The sequence below is a fragment of the Hipposideros armiger genome, unplaced genomic scaffold, assembly GCF_001890085.2.
Source record: "Hipposideros armiger isolate ML-2016 unplaced genomic scaffold, ASM189008v1 scaffold_113, whole genome shotgun sequence".
NCBI lineage: Eukaryota > Metazoa > Chordata > Mammalia > Chiroptera > Hipposideridae > Hipposideros > Hipposideros armiger.
Genome location: NW_017731463.1, coordinates 3,155,101 through 3,176,710, shown reverse-complemented (window position 1 = coordinate 3,176,710; position 21,610 = coordinate 3,155,101). Strand labels below are relative to the sequence as shown.

General features: G+C 38.9%; 1 protein-coding gene across 6 annotated transcripts in view; it reads right to left on the bottom strand.

Annotated features, from left to right (window-relative positions):
- The window catches only part of SDCCAG8 (SHH signaling and ciliogenesis regulator SDCCAG8), a 222,945-nt gene that overhangs the window by 173,657 nt on the left and 27,678 nt on the right, over positions 1–21,610 (bottom strand). For all 6 annotated transcript variants that reach the window (XM_019647576.1, XM_019647578.1, XM_019647572.1 and 3 more), the window contains exons 6-8: positions 15,302–15,442; positions 7,839–7,903; positions 4,898–5,086 (exon numbers count right to left, since the gene is read on the bottom strand). In XM_019647576.1, coding sequence (XP_019503121.1) covers positions 4,898–5,086; positions 7,839–7,903; positions 15,302–15,442 — 395 coding nt within the window. The remainder of the gene's footprint in view (positions 1–4,897; positions 5,087–7,838; positions 7,904–15,301; positions 15,443–21,610) is intronic.

Here is a 21,610-nt window from a genome sequence, read left to right as displayed (position 1 = left end):
CCAAAGACCCACCCCAAAATCTGGACTAAATCAAGTCCCAGGATAGCACAGTAGTAGCCATTTCTCCTTTCTGAAAGTTTCAGTACATCAAAGCTTCTGCAAGGCGCTAGGAGCTACAGAAAGGAATTTCCTACAAAGCAGCTCCATCTTCATTACCGTTCAAAGGCCTTTTCATCCTAAGGTAAGAAAGAGAGGTTCCTGGCGCTCTTACCCACCTCATGGCATAATAAGGCCTGAGGGAAAGGCAGAAACTCAGAAACGCTATGAGGACTTCAAATCAACCTTTCAAATATATCCAGCGTCATCAGTAGTTTTTAAGCATACTCTCCACAAAGTCCCTAAGGTCCTAACGCCACCAACACATGGGTGGTCTGGTCTCCAAGTCGTGCCTGATCCTCTCTGTGTCAAGTGCCCCAGTCATTCTTATGCCATATAACCAATACATGGCATGCTGAACAATCAACAAAGGAGTTTCGAGCTGCTGTCACAATCCCACGTTACAAATACAGGCCAGGAAACTCTCTTGATTGATCATATTTGGGATATCAGTTTTTTTAAAACTTCATGTTAAAGTCATGCAGGAAATACTACGCTGCAGCTCATTGAGGGGTCAGGCTTCTAATTATGCATACAACTAGAAGTCCAAACCTAAAAAGTATTGGTCACGTTGCAAAGTCAGCATAACACTCAACATTCAGCATTGTGCTTTAATAAATTGAAAGAAGCTGAGCCCCAGTTTAGGTCAAGGCAATCATAGAAACAAAGATTTTCCCTGACAATGAAAGCAAAAACCTTCCACTGTATTCTGTTATTAAAGCAGAGCATGAGCCAGTGATATGCTGACAAAGCAGAATACTGAATGAGAAGGCTGACATTTATTTTAGGAGGCTGAGAGTTGAAATTTAAGAACAGAGACAAAGGAATACATAACTGAGCAAGCATCTAACTTCTAAATGACTGCCAGACTTGGAATCAATGTAAACACTGTAGCTTCCTTTTAAAATATTTTTCTCATGATCTACAAGGACAATATGAAAGGCAATATAATAGGGGGGGAAAATACCCTGTTTTTTATTTGTTGGTTGATGTCGCTAGCCTAGTTTTAAACTCTGCCTCTTTTTAAGTGTGGCTTTGAATGTACTTTTTCTTCTTTAATTTTTTTCATTACGTCTCCTTGTAAAATTGTCAACGCAGTTAAAGACCTATTTGACACCTACTTTGAATTTCAATGCCTTCTTCCACTTCTTCAGTGATAATCACTGTTAAATATTGGGTGTTTATCCTTTCAAATCTTTTTCTATGCATATGTATGAACCTACAGAAAATATGCAGTATGTTTGTCTACGGACTTCTAAAAAAATATAGACGGTGTCGTACCAGGTGTATCTTTCTCATCTTGCTTTGTTTTATTTTTTTCTTTCAAAAATATATTTTGGAGCTTAGCTCCATATTAGTACACACAGATCTATTTCATCCTTTTTTGTTATTGTGCATACAATTTCATAGTTTATCTAACCCATTCTCCTTTGAAGGATATTTATTAAGGCTGTTCACACCTGTACTCAGTTTCTGTACTCACAACATTTCTGACACCAAATGTGTGGGTTTTCCAGCCCAAGCAATTCTCTAATTCTTAGCAGATACTAACTTAATTCTGACACTAGCTGCCTGGAGTTAGCACAGGCCTCACAGGTTAAGGCTCAGTCCCACAAGATGGTCCCGCACTGTAGATGCCAACTGCAAGTCCCTGGTTGTCATCTGTACGTCTGACAAGCTGGCCACGAATCCAGGGTTCCCACGGCTCCTTCCTTGGGTTGGACGATTTGCTAGGACAGCTCACAGAACTCAGGAAAGTGCTTTACTTACTAGTCCCTGTTCATTATAAAGGATACAGCTAATGAACAGCTAAATGGAAGAGATGCATAGAGCAAGGTCTGTGGGAAGGGCCCTGGCGCGTCCATGCCCTTCCTGAGAGCATCGCCCTCCCAGCACCCCCGTGTGCTCACCAGCACAGCAGCTCTCCAAACCCCATAATTTAGGGCTTCTTTGGAGGTTTCATAGTCATGATTGATTAAATCATTGGCCATTGGTAACTGAACTCAATCTCCAGCTCCTCTCCCCGCTCCAGAGGTTGAGGAGCCGAGGCTGAACGTTCTAATCATAGGGATGGTTCCCCTGGCAACCAGTGCCCACCCCTATGTATGAACCTACATAGTCCCCTCATTAACATCAACTCAGGTAAGGTTGAAAGGGACTTGTTAAAAAAAAATGTTCCTTTCACCTTTATGCTCGGAGCTATTGCAGGAGCAGGGGACAAAAACCAAAGATGACCACAAAAGGTGCTACTATTGCTCTTATCACCTAGGAAATTACAGGGGTTTTTAGAAGATCTATGCCAGAAATGGGAGATGAAGACCAAAATGCATACTTCTTATATTATAATATCACAACAGCATTATAAATAATGCTGCAAAATCCATTCCCCAAACGACCCATTATGCACACATATAAGTTCTCTACAATAAATTTTGAAACGTATAATACACAATTTAAATATTAATGGAGAATGTTAAATTACCCTCCAACGTAGTACCAATTTATAGTTCCACCAGCAGGTATGAAAATACTTCCTTAATCATGGCCTCAACAATTCTTGTGATTATCAATCTTCTTTAATTTTCACCAATTTGATGAGTTGGGTCTATTAAAAATTGTATTTCCTTGAAATAACAACAGGATGAATACCTTCTCATCTATTGACATTTTCCTCTTTTATTGCTCACCAATTCCTGTTCTTTATCCATTTTGCAACTGGGCAGGTTGTCTTTTTTGTAAATTTCAAAGAAAATTCTTTATACATCGTACCAGTTTTTTGTTATATTCTATACGATGCAAATATTTTTCCCAGTCTTTTCACTTAATTTGTAATATTGTATCACAAGAAGGCTCTTTTAATGGATTCAAATGTACCTTTTTTTTTTCCTTTATGATTTTCATTCTTTGTGTCATGCTCAGGACTTTAAGTAGCCCAGGGCTGTTAAGATATTTTTCTATATTTTCTTCTAATATTTCTATAGTCATCTGGGATTTTAAACCATCTTGAATATATTTTTGTGAGGTACGGTTCTTTCCCCCCCCCTCAAATATAAACAAGCTGCAAAATGGAGGTAAGAACATTTACCTCACAAATGCTTTACTAAGATTAAAAGAGATTCTATTTTTAAATTGCCTGGCACTCCTTGGCATTTAATAAATGTTTACTACATGTTAGTTGGATCTGAAAATATATTTAATAGTGAAATTTTGCAGTTATAGTGACTCTATATCAATAATTTGATAATATATTTAATATTTAACAAAAACAGGTCCATCAGTGCTGACCATAACAGTCACCAGTCAGTCCATACTGGAGAAGTTCAGTTTTGTGTAACAACCAGTAGGTTCCTCGGGTGTGGAAACCAGGCTTCCAGACAGTTCGAATGCTCTTCGAGTATGGGAGGGTTTTAAAACTATGGAGCCAATAGTATAGAGCAGGAACTGTTTTCTGCACTATATAGGTACTCTTTCAATGACCCCTCAAAATAACACTACTAGTTAGGTACTTTTATCTCCATTTTCAAAATGGGGAAATTGAGACACAAGAGGTTGAGTAGCTTTTGTGAGGTTACATAGTTAAGTTAGCAGTAGAACCAGGATATGAATCCAGGCAGTTTGACTCAAGAGCTAGTGCTCTAGCCACAGGCTAAGCTGGCTCAGTAAAATCCAGAGAGGTAGATAATATTCCTCCAAACAACAGGAGACTCCATATGCAGAAGTAAAATAATTTGGTCAAAGGTCAAAACATACAGCAAAACCGGTCTGACACTAAGGACCTCGGTCTTACCGTTCTCCACACCAGTTTCAACTGGAGGATCTTTGATTGTTAGGCAGTAACTGCCAAAAGCTTTGTCATGTGAACTGCAAACACTCACCTAGTGTTTACCCCAATACGCTGCTAGAAGCCAGGGATACAAAAAGAAACAAAACACAGATGCTGCCTCCAGGTATACAGAATATATTATAAAATCACAGAAGAGAGGAGCATAAGTCAGTTGAAGCAAAAATGGGGCAAGACCGGTGGGAGAATACTTCCAAGAGGAAGTGATGTTTGGGTTCCTCACAGGAGCCCACACAGACAGAGAGAGGTGACCTTGAGCATACAGAAAAGTAGGGGGCATGGGAGAACACACCCTATAAATCGTCATTGGATAATATCCCGAATAATAATTCTCAACTTCCACAGAATAAACTTTTCACAGGAAAAGACTTCCTCTGGAGACGTGAAAACACAACAGAAATAGATGTACACAGAGATCTGCAGTATTTCAGCCTAGAAGGAAACTTTGACCACATAAAAGCTCATTTGTAACTTGTCCTCAGTCGATCCTTGAATATTAATTAATACTGGGATGTCATGGGGCCTTCTTCCAATGCACTATAAAATCCTTCACATGCTGAAGACACCATGATAACTCTTCTCTACCGACACGCAGCAGGGAAATCCAAGATACTGCAAAATTACAAGGATTCCTCTCAAGCGCAGTTCTGTTAAGAATAGTGCTGGATTTACAATTACAGAGTCATAGAAATGAGCCGAGTGGTGAAGATTATCTACTTCAATTTTCTCACTTCAGGATGAGACCGAAACCAAGAGAGAGAAAATTACTTGTCCAAAGAGACATGTCACCCCCACAGTTGGCAGAGCTCGCCTATTCTGTCTTCAAGAAAACTACATGAAGGAACCTTTTAAAATCCATTTTATCTGAAACTTCACATTAATCGCATGTGATTTAGCACAATGCCCCTTTAAAGATAATCTCCATGCTGCCAAAGACTCCACACAGAGAAGTGTACTTACTTAGTCAGCCTCTCAATGGTCTGTATGTGAACATTATTATGGGTTTGGGAAAGGACAGCTTCATGCTGAGCGCATTTCAAACAAAGACCACCAACACGGTTAGAAATATTAGCAGCAAGAAGAGACTCTTTGTGCTTTAGTCGCTCTTTAAGATCTTCACAATTTTTCTGAGATTCAGCTAAGTCTTTCCTAAAAAAAGGGGGAGAAAAAGTTCCAGTAAATAGCGAGATAAAAGTACACTGCTTCCCAGTGTATCATCAGAGTGATAACTACAGTAATACCTTGGTTTGCGAGCATAATTCGTTCCAGAAACAAACTACTTGTATTGCAAGACATCACTTGTTTACCAAGTTAAAATGTATTAGAAATGTTTGCTCATCTTGTGGAACACACGCAAACCAAGTTACTCACAATCCACGGTTTTACTGTACTATTATTTATGGGTGTTTGCCTTATGAGATGCTTTACAAACAATGACTTAGTAATTCTTACCGCAACCCTGAATTGTAGCTGTGATTATCTTAATGGACACTTGGGATTAAATGAGACTTGAATATATTAAATAATTAGCCCGAGTTCTTATAAAATTAGTCTGCCTATGATATTCACTCTCTTTTCACAGGATTCCATCTGCATTTAATTACCTACAAAACAAAAATTAAATTCCAAAGGAAAATTCTAAATAGTTTCACTTAATAAGGGGGTAGGGTGACATAATAGCATTCTTGAATTGAGGGAAATACCCAATTAGAAGTGCTAACCCCCTAACATTTATAGAGTGCCTGAAAGGATCACCTAAAGGGCATGGATTTTATCCATGACTAATTTATTACTGCCCATTTTTCTTCAAAAACATTAAAGAATTTTCTAACCACTAAGTTGCACACAGAACTGTTCTAAAAGAGAATGGGAACTTTCTCTTTTAAGAAGAAAGAAAGAAGCTATATGGAACTTTCCAGTCTTAAGATTTCATAAGTAACAGCTATTAGCTGGAAATATGCAACTTGCTAAAAAAAAAGGGCTGAGAAATTCTGTGTGTTTGGTTTATTTGTTTATTTGTTTTGATTTTATGGGATAGTCCTTGGAAGAGGTTTTTCTGCAAGTTTTGGTAAAGTCACCTTGGGCAACTGTGGGTCCTTGCACAGACATGCCTTCCCTATTGTATAAAGAACCTTCTTGGCTCAAAAAAGGGCAAAGTCGCCCTGCAGTTCTTGGACTACTGAAGGCAGGCACTTTCTCTCTGGCTCGTCTACTCTCTGTCCTCAGTTTCTATTATACTCAGGGACCTAGAGCTATCCTAACTTGCTCACTGCCCCAGGGGAAAAGCCAGTCATTAAGACACCTGGCCATCACACACTACCTCAAATCCTGGGATCTGGGGAGCTTTCAGGCAGCCTGGGGGAGGTGGGAAGGACCCACAGGCAAATGAAAGGTTAAAACAGCTAATCTAAAGACAGCCTGAAATTGAAAAAACATGGAGCTGTTTTTGCCCTATTCCCAAGATAATATCTCTGGCATAATAAGTTTTCTTTTTAAGTTTGAGTAGAAAAAAAACCAGACGTTCAAAGGCTTTGTAAAAAGAACTTTGGAAGCACATTCCTAAGTCAAAGGGTCTCCATGACTGTTGCTGTCAGATACAAGTTCAAATCACTCAAGTAGCTTGGTTTACCTGATATGGCAAAAAAGAAAAATAAAAAGAAATAATTACCATAAAGCCAGAGTTTCTGAGAGTAGCGATTTTATTCTTTCTTTAAGAAAATGCCTTTCAATAGTTTTAAATTATATGAAAAGAAAATGAAGAAATACAAGGACGCAGGGAGCAAAGTTCATTGTAAGGTGGAGTTTTAATGTAATTAAAAATGGCATATTTGAATCCTGAATGAGCCAAAATAAATCACATTATATAATAATGTATATAATAAATATAATGAGCTAGAAATACATTACTTTAAAAACCAAAGGATCAAAACACAGTAGATATCAATATATAACAAAGATAAAAAGCAAGAAAGCAATAATTAGACCATTTTTTAAACATTAAGTTTCTTAATGAAAAAGTAAAATCTATATAGAAATCCTAAAATGTATAAGGAAAAGGTATGAAAAGCATAAGAGCATATTAAAATAGGTAAACAGTAACATGCACAGTGAAAGCCATGAGTTTGATTTCTTAGATATCTAGAGACATCTCTAGATGTCTTTAGAAAATACATGGCCTGAAGATTTTAAATTGTGTTTCAAATTGGACTTATTAAAATGAAATTATAAAGTATTAAAGTTTATTTGATGTAAAAATATTTCATTATTATTATTTAAAATAACCTTTAACATACAAAAGGTAATTTCTGGTATCTTTTTGTATTAAAAAAAACATTTCTAGTTCAAAAAGGAGAATGTTGCACTTAAATTCTTGGACTACTAATGCATAATAAGTCACTAATAGTTAATCAATAAGTTTTATTGGGAGCTTTGAAAGCATATCAAAAAGTATGTGAAAACTCATTATGTATACTCAAATTCATCATCTATACAAAAATACTTAAACTATTATATTGTTGCAATTTTAAAATTAGATGAGAAAAAAAACACTTACATGTATTTGAAAACTAGAGTGCTTTATTTTTGCTATTTATTTTAATGCATAATTTCTACAAGAACAGCTAGTGATTCTTATTTCTATCAGAAAACACTAATATTTTACAACAAATGAAAGAACAAAATTTATTATTCAGCTCACAATTCTTTGAACTAAGATTTGAAAAAGGACTTCACAATTTTATGCCCCCTTATTCTTCAATAATGGAGAAAATATTTTATATTGCAAATAAAATGTCACCAAGTAATTCTTATACTGACTAAAACCGGGATTTCAGCAAACATTCAAATATATTTTAAAATCATTATGTTTTTGCTGTGACTTAGATGGATGATAATACTTTACCTCAAAAGCTTCAATTGAGATTCCAGGATTTCACTCTTTGCCTCATAAGTAAGTTTCAGCTTTTCCTTTAGAAAAGAAAAACAAAACTACATTTCCTCCATGTCCTGTGTTTTATAAGCAAATTTTAAGTAAACTCAATGTTTGTTTCTTTTTACTCAAGAGGAAAAATAATGTCATCTCAGAAAACACTTTCCCTAATTAAGTCCACCCCAAATTTACTAGGAATATATACACATATACACAATGGAATACTACTCTGCCATAAGAAAAGATGAAATAGTGCCGTTTGCGACAACGTGGATAGATCTTGAGAGTATTATGCTAAGCAAAAGAAGTCAAACAGAAAAAGTCAAGAATCATATAATTTCACCAATATGTGGGATATAAAACAGAAAGCAACAAAGGAAAAAGACAAAGAAAGAAAGAAAAACTCATAGACACAGACCATAGTTTAGTGGTTACTAGAGGGTAAGGGGGGGTGGGTATGGTAAAAGAGGGTAAATGGGGTCAAATATATGGTGATGGAAGGAGAACTGATTCTGGGTGGTGAACACACAATGTGATGTATAGATGATGTATTACAGAATTGTATACTTGAAACCTATGTAATTTTACTAACAATTGTCACCCCAATACATTTTAATTAAAACAAACAAACAAACAAAGAACTACTGAGTCATAAAATGACAATAACTGACTTTTTTTTTTAATTGTATAAGTCAGGTCTTACTTTAAAAAGTGTGATGCTGGGGGGGGCCAACCGAGTGGCTCAGTTGGTTAAGAGCTTGGTTAAGAGTGCAAGCTCTGAGCAACAGGGCTGCCGGTTCGATTCCCACATGGGCCAGTGAGCTGTGCCGGAGCTGAGCTGCTGCTGAGCTGCCAAGAGGTGGCAGGATGGCTCAGCTGGTGAGAGCATGTGTTCCTAACAAGGTTGGCTGTTCGACTCCCACATGGGATGGTGGCTACGCCCACCCACAACTAAAGACTGAACTCAGCACCTTGAGCTGAGCTGGTGCTGAGCTGCCGCCTGGGAGGCTCAAGGGATAGAGCACGTGCTCTTAACAACAAGGCTGCCGGTTTGACTCCCACATGGGATGGTGGCTATGCCCACCCGCAATTAAGACTGAACTCGGCACCTTGAGCTGAGTGGCTGCAAGCTGCCATTGGGCAACCGGATGGCGACTGGACTTGGAGCTGAACTAGCTGCGCCCTCCACAACTATTGGGTTGTTGGAAAAGTCAAGACGCATTTTGTAACGAAAAATATAAAAAAATATGTCATGACTTTTCCGACAACCCAATAAAATTAAAGGACAACTTGGCTGCTCCTCTTCCCCAATTCCCCAACACTGTTCCCTTTCCCCAATTCCCCAACACTGTTCCCCTCCCCCAATTCCCCAATAAAATCTTTAAAAAAAAAAGTGTGATGGTGGGACAAACCAACTATAATCTATAAGGTCAATGAGAGCAAGGATCAAATCCTATTGGAATCCCCTATTGTGATTGCTGTACATTTAACATACAATAAATATAGATACAATAAACATGTATGTATGACATACAACTGGATGAAATTATAAATCATATGATAGACCAAACTATCTATTAGTCTCTCCTGGTAACCAGTTATTCTTTCATTTAACAAATATTTATTGGGTATCTAAGACAAAAATGCCTAACTTCAAGGAACTTAGAATCTAGGAAGGAACGGAAAGACAGATGAATATTCAATTATATATAATTTATGCTGAGGTATACAGAAGGTAAAATGAAATCAGAGAGGCAGGAATTTGTAATTCAGCCAAAGAGAAGTGGAGAAATCTTCACGGAGGAGGTGCTAAGACTTAAAGGATAATTTCCAATAGAATAAAAGGCACAGAGGCTGGAGATGAAAAATAGTAGGTGGAAAAGTGGACAGAGGTGGGTTAAGGAGGTAAGGTTGGGCTGTGGAAAGAATAAAAATATTAAGACCTCTATTTAGACAGCTCATGTAGTCTCCATATAGTAGAGGTATTGGATGAACACCGAAAGCTGTTTGTCAGATTTGAATCTTAAAGCACTGTAAAGTGTGGAAAAAGGGAGAGCAATAAAGAAGTCATCGCGAATACATAGGTAAGAGATAAGCACATGAATATGAGTAATCAAGCAGTAAGTATAGAAATGAAAGAATTTAATATAGAGCTATATAAAAGTAACATTGACAGAATTGTATGTTTGAATAGATATGGAGCAGAAAAGGACATTAAGTATAACCCCAGGTTTCCAAATTGAGCAGCCAGGTGAATGTTGGTGCTAAAGATTTTTTCAGACTGATTAAGAGAGGAAAAATGGAATCATAAAAATGTTCAACTAACTCAAAAGAAGGCAGAAAAAGAGGAGAGGGGGAACAAGACAATGGATGGGGGGGGGGAAGAACCACATAGCAACATAGTGGATTTAAACCCAAGTGTATAAATAGTCACATTTAAAAGGCAGATGTTAGATTGGATAAAAATGCCAAATTCATCTGTATGTTGTCCACAAGAAACGGACATTAAATATGAAGACACAAATGTGTTAAAATTAAAAGGGTAGAAAAAAAAAAGATACCATACCACGCTAACACTAATCAAGGGAAAGAAGGAGTCAGTTAAAATGCAAAAACAGGGCCAGCTGAGGGGCTCAGTTGGTGAAGAGCTCGCTCAAAACTTTGAGCTCTCAGCAACAGTGGTTTGATGCCCGGCCCGAGCTGAGCTGCCGCTAAGCTGCTAATAGGTAGCAGGATGGCTCAGCTTAAAAAAAAGCAAAAATATATATGCTTTTCTCTATACCAGCAATGAGGATTTAGAAAAGGAGGAGAGGGCAGTGGAAGCAATAACAGTGGAGATGAGGGAAGGGGACGGAAAGAAAAGGAAGAAAGAAATCAAGAGAGTTAGCCACAAAATCAAGGCAAGCCACAGAATGGGAAAATATACTTACAATAGATAAACCAACAAAGGGCTTGTACCCAAAATTTATAAAGAAGTTCAAATAATCGATGTCAGATGACTCAAAATAATGAGTAGGCTATTTGAACAGGAATATGACAAAGGAGGGCATCAAATGACCAATACACATATCAGAAGGTATTCATTCTCATGAATAATCAGAGAAATGCAAATGAAAATCACAATGAGATAGCACCGCAAGCCCACTAGAAAAACTGACCATGTGCTGTGTTGGCAAGGACGTGGAGCAATGGTATCACTCATATGTTGCTGGTAAAAGTGTAAACTGAAAAAAATCACCTTGGAAAAGTTTGCCTTAACCTCCTCAAGGTGAACATACACACACACACGTACCCTAAGACCTACGGTTCCACTCCAAGGTACATACCAACACAACTGTGTGCAATGCACACCAAAACACATAAAAGAATGTTCATAGCAGCAAGATTTACAATAGCCCCAAACTGGAAACAATGCAAATATCCATCAATAGTAAAATGGATGAACACATTGTAGGATATTCACACAGTAGACCCACCAAGGAAAATGAACAAATTTCTACCACTTTCAATGTGTATAAGTCTAACAAATACAACGTTGAATAAAAGGAGCCAGACACAAAAAATACATACCGGGTGTTCCCATTTATGTAATGTTTAAAAAAACATGCACAAATCAACTAGAGTGCTTAATGGTCATGCTTAGGCAATTTCCATAAAAGTCAACATAGTGATTAGCTTTAGGGGAATAAGGAGACCGTGCTTGGCAGTGGGCATGAAGAGGGCTCCGGGACATGGCAATCTTACACATCTTACAGGTGAAAATTACATGGGTGTTCATGTCGAGATAAATCGTTCAGCTGTACATTGTTGTTTATGCACTTTTTTGAATGTATGTTAAACAAGGTCATTAGAAAAGTTAAAAGGAGGATGGCATGGCCAACCAATGTAAATATTATATATAGCGCGCTGCTGTAAGGTTCAGAAGATGAGAACTGGTATGTGGAGGTCATTAATGTTCTTAAAAAAAAAGGTTCAGGGGACTATAGGTGGTAGAAGCTTAAATGAAGTATGTTGAAGAGGGAATGAATGGATGGTGAGGAACAGAGACACAACTAAAGACAACTGTTGGAAAGGTTTTGTATATCTTTTTTTTTTTTTTTAAGCGGAGCCATCCTGCCACCGGTTGGCAGCTCAGCGGTTGCTCAGCTCAGGCCGGGACTCAAACCGCTGTTGCTCAGAGCTCAAACTCTTGAGCGAGCTCTTAACCAACTGAGCCACTCGGCCGGCCGGAAAGGTTTTGATATGAAGGGAGCAATAGTTGGGTGATAGTTCAAAGGGAACGTAGGGTCAAGAGAATATATTTTGTATTGTTTGTTTTAAGATGGGAGCTATTAAGGAACACATTCTGTTGAGAATAATGCAATAAAGTGGGAGAAAAGATAAAAGTGCAGGAGAAGATGCTTGCAAGAGTGAAACCCTTGAAAACAGTGAAAGATTTGGAACACAGAGCACACAGATGCAGGGATCAACCTCGGACACAGATAAAAAAAAAAATGAATCTACCGGGTGTGCCAAAAAAATGTATACACATGAGTTGTATTCTCTGTTGTTATGGGTATATGTTGAGTATTACAATTTTAATACAGTTTTTTCCTCTGTATAACAGTTCTAAACACAACACTAAGAGGAGATATCAAAGAGAAATTGATTCTAATGTGGGAGGAGGAGAAGCATGTAATGAGGGAGGGTGGCTGGGAGGGGCCATTGGAACCAGGCCTTGCAGGCTGGAAACATTTTGATAGGCAGATGATAAGAAGAAAACATTTTAAGTCGGGATGATTGCAAAAACCAAAGCCAGTTATTCAAAGAGAAATAGAAGCAGATAATATGATTATGACTAGTAAGTGGTCTGTGTGCCTACAGCTGTATTTGTGAGAGAGACACAAGTCTGGCAAGACAGTTTGAGGCAAATTGTGGATGGCTCAGGACACTGATTTTATCTTATGGGTATTAGTGGTTATCATAGGTTATTCAGCTAAAGAAAAAAACATACATTTATTTAGTTCTTCAGATTTTTTTTAAAGAAAGGAACTCTTTCCTAAATAGTAGAATAAAGCTTGGATTAGGGACTGAGAAAGGGGAGGGAGATTAGGGCCAGAAAGATCCTTTAGGAAACTGTAGCAATAACACCTAAAGAGCAGAATGAAAGCTGAACTATGATTCATCCAGATACAATGTTATTTTTTACATTTTCATCATTGTTGATTGATTCTGCAATGTCGAATTTAATGCAAAAAAGACTTCAAGCAAGAGGAAGAAAAGAGGTCTGTTACATAGATCAAAGGATTTAAAAGTACCATTTGATTTTAAAATAAAATTATTTTAAACTCTGGGAAGTGAGGATATTCAAAAGCAGCTCTGTATACAGGGGGATTTAGAAAGCCACGAGCATGCCCAGGGAAGACATGCTCAGAACAGTCCTGAGTAAGCTGGCACTTCAGGCTGATCTCTAAGCTCAGAGCAAGCCTGGCTAAATGGTGAAGGACTGCGCCAGCACAGAGCCAATCTGCAAAGACTGGGAGAGGTGGTGGTTCTATCCTTTTCTAGTGTGTGTGTTTGTGGTTGGTTGGTTGGTTGGTTGTTTTAGCTCCTGGCATTCAAGGACTCTGTCAAACATCAGCTGAACATGAGTTAATAAAACAGAGGCTTCAGTGATCACATATGAGAAGGAATAGCTTTTACAAAAATAGTTTGGAAAAGTCTCAAAACAAAAGAACTACTACAGCAGTCAACAATTAAAAAGACAGAAAACCTTGGGGGAAATGGGGTATTTGAGTTACCATAGTACAATGGTTCAGTTCAATGACCAATTTTCAAAAACAAAAATAGAAATCACGAGCCGGCCGAGTGGCACGTTGGTTAGGAGTTGCCTTGGGACACCAGCTCTGAGCAGCAGGGTCCCGGTTTGGATCCTACATGAGGGCCAGTAACACTGCGCCCTCTACAGCTAAGATGGTGAATAACAGCTTGACCTGGAGCTGGGCTGCTGTGAGTCACCAGCCACAGCGTAGGCTGCAGTGGGGCTGGCAAGCAGCTGGCGTGAGCTTTCATGAGCTGCCAAGAGGCTCCGTGAGCGGCCGTCCAATGACCAGCAACCAATCTGCCTCACAGGGGAAGAGCGCAATGATAATACCAACATGGGCCAGTGAAGCAACATCCTCCACAACTAGACTGAAGAACAAAAGGACAGCAACTTCTCTGTTCCCCTTCCCCGATTCCCCAACACTGTTCCCCTGGCCCAATTCCCCAATAAAATCTTTAAAAAAAAATCACAAAGCACACAAAGAAACAGTAAAACATGGCCCATTCAAAGGAGCAGAATAAATCGACAGAAACTATTTTTAAGAAACTGTAAACATCAGACTTACTATAGAAAAACTTTGAAACAACTGTCTTAAATATGCTCAAAGAGCTAAGGGAAAACATGGACAAAGAACTAAAAGAGATTAGGAAAACAAATTATAAAAAGGAACTAAACAGAAGTTCTGGGGCTGAAAAGTACAATAACTGAAATGAAAAATTCACCAAAGGGGTTAAAGAGCAGATTCGAGCAGCAGAACAAAGAATCAGCGAACTTCAAGACAGGGCAATTGAAATGACTGAGTCTCAGGAGCAGAAAGGAAAAAGAATGAAGAACTACCACATGATCCAACAATTCCATTTCTGGGTATTTATCCAATAGAAGGGAAAGCAGGGACTCAAACAGATATTTGCGCATCGATGGTCACAGCAGCCTTATTCACAAGAGCTAAAAGGTGGAAACCCAAAAGTCCATCAATGAATAAACAGTGTGGTATATACATACAATGGAATAGTATCCACCCTTATGAAGAAACAAAATTATGACACATGCTACAACATGAATGAACCTTGAAGGCGTTATGCTAAATGAAATATGCCAGACATAAGAGGACAAAAACTGTTTGATTCCACTTATGTCAGGTACTGAGAATAGGCAAATTCACAGAGACAGAAAGTAGAAGAGGTTACCAGGGGCTGCGAAAAGAGGAGAATGGGAGTTATTGTTTAATGGGGACAGAGTCTTTGTTTGAGACGATGAAAAAGTTCTGGAATTGTTCCCCCAAAAAACACACTGTTCCCCAATAAAGTTAAAAAAAAAACGTTCTGGAAATGGATGGTGCTGATGGTTTCACAACATTGTGGCTGTAATGAATGGAAATGAGTTAACCTTAAAATGGTTAAGTGGTAAATATTTACAATGTTAAATCTTATGTTATGTATATAACATAAGATATAAATGTATAAACATAAGATATAAACATAAGGTATAAATGGGAATGGAAATGAGTTAACCTTAAAATGGTTAAGTGGTAAATATTTACAATGTTAAATCTTATGTTATGTATATACTGACCACAGTTTTTACAAGTACCAAAAAAAGTAGATGCATAAGACAAAAGCCCCCAAAGACTCACCAGTTCTAGCTTGCACTTGTCAGTCTCCAAAGCAGATGCAATTTTGAGAACATCTGCCTTGCCGTGGGAAAACGAGCTCTTGTCAGCTTCCTCCATCTTGGAATCGTCACCTGTTGTAATCCAAGATTTCTGCATGTTTCCCTAAAATAAAATATGCCAGTAATTGCAATGGACATTTAACTAGAAATCAACATGCATGCTTTACTAACGGAATACTGATTCTGATCTGTGACGAAAGAATCAAAAAGCAGGCCGGCTGAGTGGCGCATTGGTTAAGAGCTGGCTTGGGATGCCAGCTCTGAGCAGCAGGGCCCCGGTTCAGATCCCACATGGGGGCCAGTGACACTGCCCTCTACAGCTAAACAGCTCGAACTGGAGTTGGGCTGCTGTGAGTCGCCAGCGACAGTATAAGCTGCAGCCCCTGCTGCAGTGGGCTGCCATAAACTACCGTGTGTGGCTGGCAGCCAGCGTGAGCGGCTGACAGCCGGTGTGAGCTGCCGGCAGCCGGTGTGAGCTGCCAAGAGCCGCCATAAGCGGCTGTCCAGAGGCCAGTGATCGACTGTCTCACCCGGGGAAGAGCACAATTATAATACCAACATGGACCAGTGAATCAACATCCTCCACAACTAGGCTGAAAAACAAAAGGACAGCAACTTGTCTGTTCCCCTTCCCCCGATTGCCCAGCGCTATTCCCCTCCCCCAATTCCCCAATAAAATCTTTAAAAAAGAATCAAAAAGCAGATGCTTTCAAACTACAAGTTAAGAATGACATTACATTTCCTGGCTACTAGGGTCACATTCCACAAGTGTTACAAAGTCAAATTCCTACAGGTACAGACAATAATGTAAACGAGCAAAGGGGTCTGGATGCTGGTGGATTCAACAAATAAACTTCTCTCTCCCTTCTCTGAAGATAGAGACTCTTGAAACACATAGCCCTCTCTTGGTTTCTCTTTCATTTTCCACATTACATGAAGGCATGACCAATAATAACACAATTGTTAATCCACATGGTCTTTACTATATGCCAGACACTGTTGATGTGCTCCACATACATTGATTCATCTAATCATCACAACAACCCTCTAAGCTTCATTGTTATTTCCATTTTATAGGGGAGGAAAATAAATCACAGAGTAACTTGCTAAGAGTCACAGCGATAGGAAGTAGCTAAGAAGTGGCACAGCTAGACCATACCATAGACCTGAACCCTGGCAATCTGACTCCAGAGTCCATGCCCTACGCCACTCTGCTCTCTGCCTTTCCAGAACAATATTTGTCTTCTCTAAGAAAACAGTGCATGGTGATAAACTCAACTGACATGGCGCCTGCATGTCAGGGACTCCAAAAGGAGTGGTAGGGACCATGACAAACCATGTAAAAGCAGCAGCCACCATGCAGTTCCAGTCATTTGCTGCCACATGTGAATGCAAACTCATGTTACCAAATCTTTTGAATTTTTTAAAAAGATAAGCCAGATATCTGGCTCTTCATTTTAAACCCTGTTAAGTACTATTTCAAGGGTCGTCAAACAAACAAAACAGGTCTGCAGATGGAATTTGGCGTGCCCACTGTCAGTCTGTCCCCTGTGATACCCCCGCAACATTCCATGAGGTGAGCAGCCCAAAGGTCTGGGTAGTTTGTGTGTGCAACAAGGGCTAAAATGCTTACCTTAATTTAATTCAATAGATAATTATTGAACTCTTGCCAAGGGCCAAAAGTTATGGTAGTACTCACAGGGAGGACAGGTCCCTAAACACAGAACTATACACCTCAGTGTCATACCATGGCTAGACTGAGGTAACCACATTCATCCAAAGGAGAATTCTGGAATTCTATTCCATATTCTTCCAGAAGTTTGGTTTCATACAAACATTTCCGTATAATACCTACTATGTTCAGGCACCATGTAAGAGCTTGGAGGGTAAAAATAAGCAACACCAATCTTATCCTCAGGGAGTTTCATGAGGCAGTCAAACATCTATGCAGGTAATTTCAATTTAATAAGTTTAATAAGGTGAGAGGTGTGTATGGGGGACTATGTCAGAACAGGAAGGACAGTAAGAGGAACAGGAGATTCAAGGAAGGTTTCTGGAGAAGCTTAGACACAGGTGTGATTATCTTGAAGGATACATAAGAGCAAGCTAGGTGGGAAGGGCATGCCAGGAAGAGAAAACATGGTGGAAAGAGTCACAGAGGTGTGAGATAGGCTGGTGCCTGCAAGGGACTCAGGCAATTCAGTATTACTAGAGGTTGAAGCACAAGGAAAGGGTGTCAGAACGTGAAGTTAAAGAGTCAAATGAGGCCGGCCGAGTGGCGCGATGGTTAAGAACTGACTTGGGACACCAGAGGGCCCTGGTTCGGATCCCACATATGAGGGCCAGTGACACTGCCCTCCACAGCTAAGATGCTGAACAATAGCTCAACCTGGAGCTGGGCTGCCATGAGTCACCGGCGAGGGCATAGGCTGCAGCCCCTGTAGCAGTGGGTTGCCATGGGCTACCATGTGTAGACAGCAGCCAGAGTGAGTGGCCCTCAAGCCGCTGTGAGTGGCCGTCCAGAAGCCGGCGACTGATCTGCCTCACCTGGGAAGAGCGCAATGATGGTGCCAACTTGGGCCAGTGAAGCAACGTGCTCCACAACTAGACTGAAGAACAAAAAGGACAGCAACTTGTCTGTTCCCCTTCCCTCAATTCCCCAGTGCTGATCCCATCCCCAAATTCCCCAATAAAAATCTTAAAAAAAAAAAAAGTCAAATCAGAGTGTGGAAAGTGTGGCATAATAAGCTTGAACTTGATTCTGTAGGTAGGGACAAATCTCCCAAGATGGACTGCATTCAAAATTGCCTTGCAGAACAGTGAAGGGGGGTGGTAGTAATTTCCTGTGGAGAAACTGGAGAAAGCATGTAAACCTCAGATCGCTGACTTATGATGTAAACTATTGTCATTCTTTGGAAAGAAGTGCTAGCCTACTTCACACTTTGTTATTTCACAAATAGCTTTTAAAAACTTGAATGGTATTTCACCAAGATTTTAAAAATCAAATGGTATTTACACCCTTGAAGATCACTGAAAACCTTTGATTTCTTAATTGAGGAGTGTGGTTGGTTGGTATTGGAGGGGATGAGGCTAGTCATGGAAAGAAATGGCTCAGGAATTAGCCACTTTATTTATTTTTAACTTAAATTATTTCATTAATTTTCTCATCAGCACTCAAACACATCCTTTCATGTGTGCTAGACAGCAGGTTGAACACGACATGGAATATATAATTTAATCCTCACAATAATCCTATGAATTATATACTATTATTAATCTCCATTCTGTAAATGAGGAAATCCTTGCTTATAAAGATGCAACAAAGTATGGCTGAGAGCTGCATTCTGCTCTATCCCGCCTTCATAGTATTCTAATATGACAGCTCTATAATTAAAATTATTATTGCTGTTGACGTAGATTGGTATATGTTGGAAAAACCAACTTGCATTTAGAAACTGAAGCTGACTGCTAAAATAATTTCATCTTTTGTTGATTCCAGTTCTCTCCACCCATGGTCCATTGGGATGGCTTCAGACGAGAGGGTGGGTATGAAATCTGAAGCAGTTCATTTAGTGTCTTCATAAGAAGTTCCTGAGAAAATGGGAACTTTTCATTAAAATGCATATGTATTTTTGTTACCTGTGCTTTACATTCACTCTCTCTGACTCTACATCTCACATTACCGGTTATAATCAGGAGGACTATGGCATCCTTATTTAGCATCGATGTAACAAATCTGAATAAAAACTCAGCATTTAAATAGGAGGTAACCGTGAAATCTTATAAAACTGATTTTTTTTGCCATTAGAAATTTGTTAACGTGAAATGTAATCACAAAATGCACTTGATAAGGCTTTTAAATTTTAAATGTTTTAAACATTTGAGTATTTTTTGATAGTTTAGTGGCTTTGAGAATTCTAAAGTAGCTAATCTATAAAATGTCGTATCCAGAAATAATCCACCACATCATATATTTCAATCACACAGACAGAAAGTAACCTAACATGCATTTGAACCTGAGCATTCAGAATCTATCCGTCAAGTCTTTTCAGTTGAAAACAACAGGAATATAACTCAAAAAGGCTTAAGCCTAAAAGAATTACTAACTAACTGAAATGTTCAATGAGATTTTTGGCATCAGGCATAACTTGATGCGTGTGAAGAATTCCAAGTTTCTTTCCTTTGTTTGACTTTGGCTTTCAATGGTACTTTCTCCACTTGGGGGAAAACTCTTGCCTAGAAGCTCAGAGTTTATATCCCACTGTCTGAGCAAAGCTCTATGAATACACTTCCTCTTCACAAGCTCTTCCAACAGCATTGCAGAATTGAGTCTGGTTGTCTTTATTGGGCAGCCTTGGTTCCCAGAGTTGACCAATCACAGTGGCCATGGTGCACAAGTCTCTGATGGGAAGACCTGAATCATGTGCTCTGTCCTGAAGCCACAGGTGTCATCAGGCCAGTTCGAAGACAGTCAGCTATGGTAGCTTGAGGGGAGTTGCCACAAAGGGGTGCAGGGGCTGCCTGCTGTGGGACCTGGGGAGGATCAGCGACCAGGAGGGGTATGCATGGAGCACTGACATTTTCTACCGCACTGCCTCCACTGGGGAGGTGCATCTGCAGAGGATATGACGTTTCACCCATCAGGAGAAAACGCTTGTCCAGAGTGACTTCGGTATCATCGCTGAGTTCTTTTTTGGGGAAAGTCAGAATAGTTGGGATGGGTGGGACTTGTTCCTTTTTCCTCCACTTAATAGGAGGGTCTTACAATCGCTGTGACCTCCGTTGTGGCTTGAGATTAAACACACAGCTTCTGTGGCAAAGAAGCCTGGAAACACATCCCAGCTCTGCCACCTTTAGTTACAAAGGAAAAGTCAGTGAGTCTTATGTACATATTATACCATACTTAATACCTGGCACAAAGTGCGTGGTTAGTAATTAGTATCTATTTGTTATGATATTATTGCAGTCATTATTATTAAATAGCAAACTCTTCTATTACTGGTTCACAGATTTCAACGTTTAGTTATGTTAAAAATTGACCTCTGTCTTCATAATTAAAACAAAGCACTGTGATATAACTATGGGAAAAATACTCACTCTTTACTGAAATTATTTTTTTGTCTGAATGCTTGAGATTAAATGCTTTTCAGTTGGATACTTTGTATGTCCTTGTCATAAACCTCAGAGATACAGTCATAAAAAGATAACAAAAGGTCATGCATGCAGACAAGAATCAGAGCCTCTCTTTTTCTCTTTGTAAATTAATTTTCATAGTTTTCTTTTCTTTTCTTTTCTTTTTTATTATTACACAGGTAATACATGCTCAGTGTAGGAAAACAGAGATAAACAAAAGGTAGAAAATAAAAAGCAGCCATACCCTCATCACCCATAGGTAATAACTTTTCATATGTTCACATATGCACACATGTATTTTTAAAAATTGAATAATTCTGTATATACTATAAAATTCACCAGACTTGGTGAAGATTCTTCTTTGTGAACAAAATGTCTTCTAGAATTTCATTTGTATTTGCAGTAGTTTGGTATCCCACAAAATGAATGAGTGTGAAAACCAGTTATCTGAGGTTAACCGTTGGCAGGAATATCCCATTCTACTAAAACGTCAACCTCAATGTGTGGTAAGTGGCCAGGCTTTTGAAAAGGACAGAAACTAAGTTTATTACAATAATTTTATTTTCTATTAACAAGCTACAGGTTGCATTTGTAACTATATGCTAATTCTGAGACAAATAGATGACATGAGACACTGATTTGAGAGTATGTTTTCTGACAATTACGCATGAGCACGACTGCTTTCCTACACAGCGTTTCATCTTTGACTTGCACAGAAGGGTCCAAATCGTTTTTCAATAAAAAATTTCTGGGGCTTTATCAGTTTTCTTGCTGTCGAAGCCTCTACTGGGTCATCATAATTTTCTGCGGTTGTTTACTGCTGAGACTCTACAGAGCTGTGTCCAGCACTCGGCATGTGATCAGATGGGTCTCCCACATTACTTTTGCTGACTTGATGAAATCCTGCATCTTCCACAATGTTTACAATTTGGCATCACAAAATGATTTTATTATTAATTTCACATAACATTTAGAGTAGAAATATTTAGATCATCTGACAATGTATATGGGAATGATGAGTGACTTTCCCTCATCAGGAAAGATGTTAATGTAAATACAGAGGGTGCCAAAAAAAATGTATACACATTTTAAGACAGGAAAAAACTGTACTCAAATTACGCTGATCGCAACCACTTTG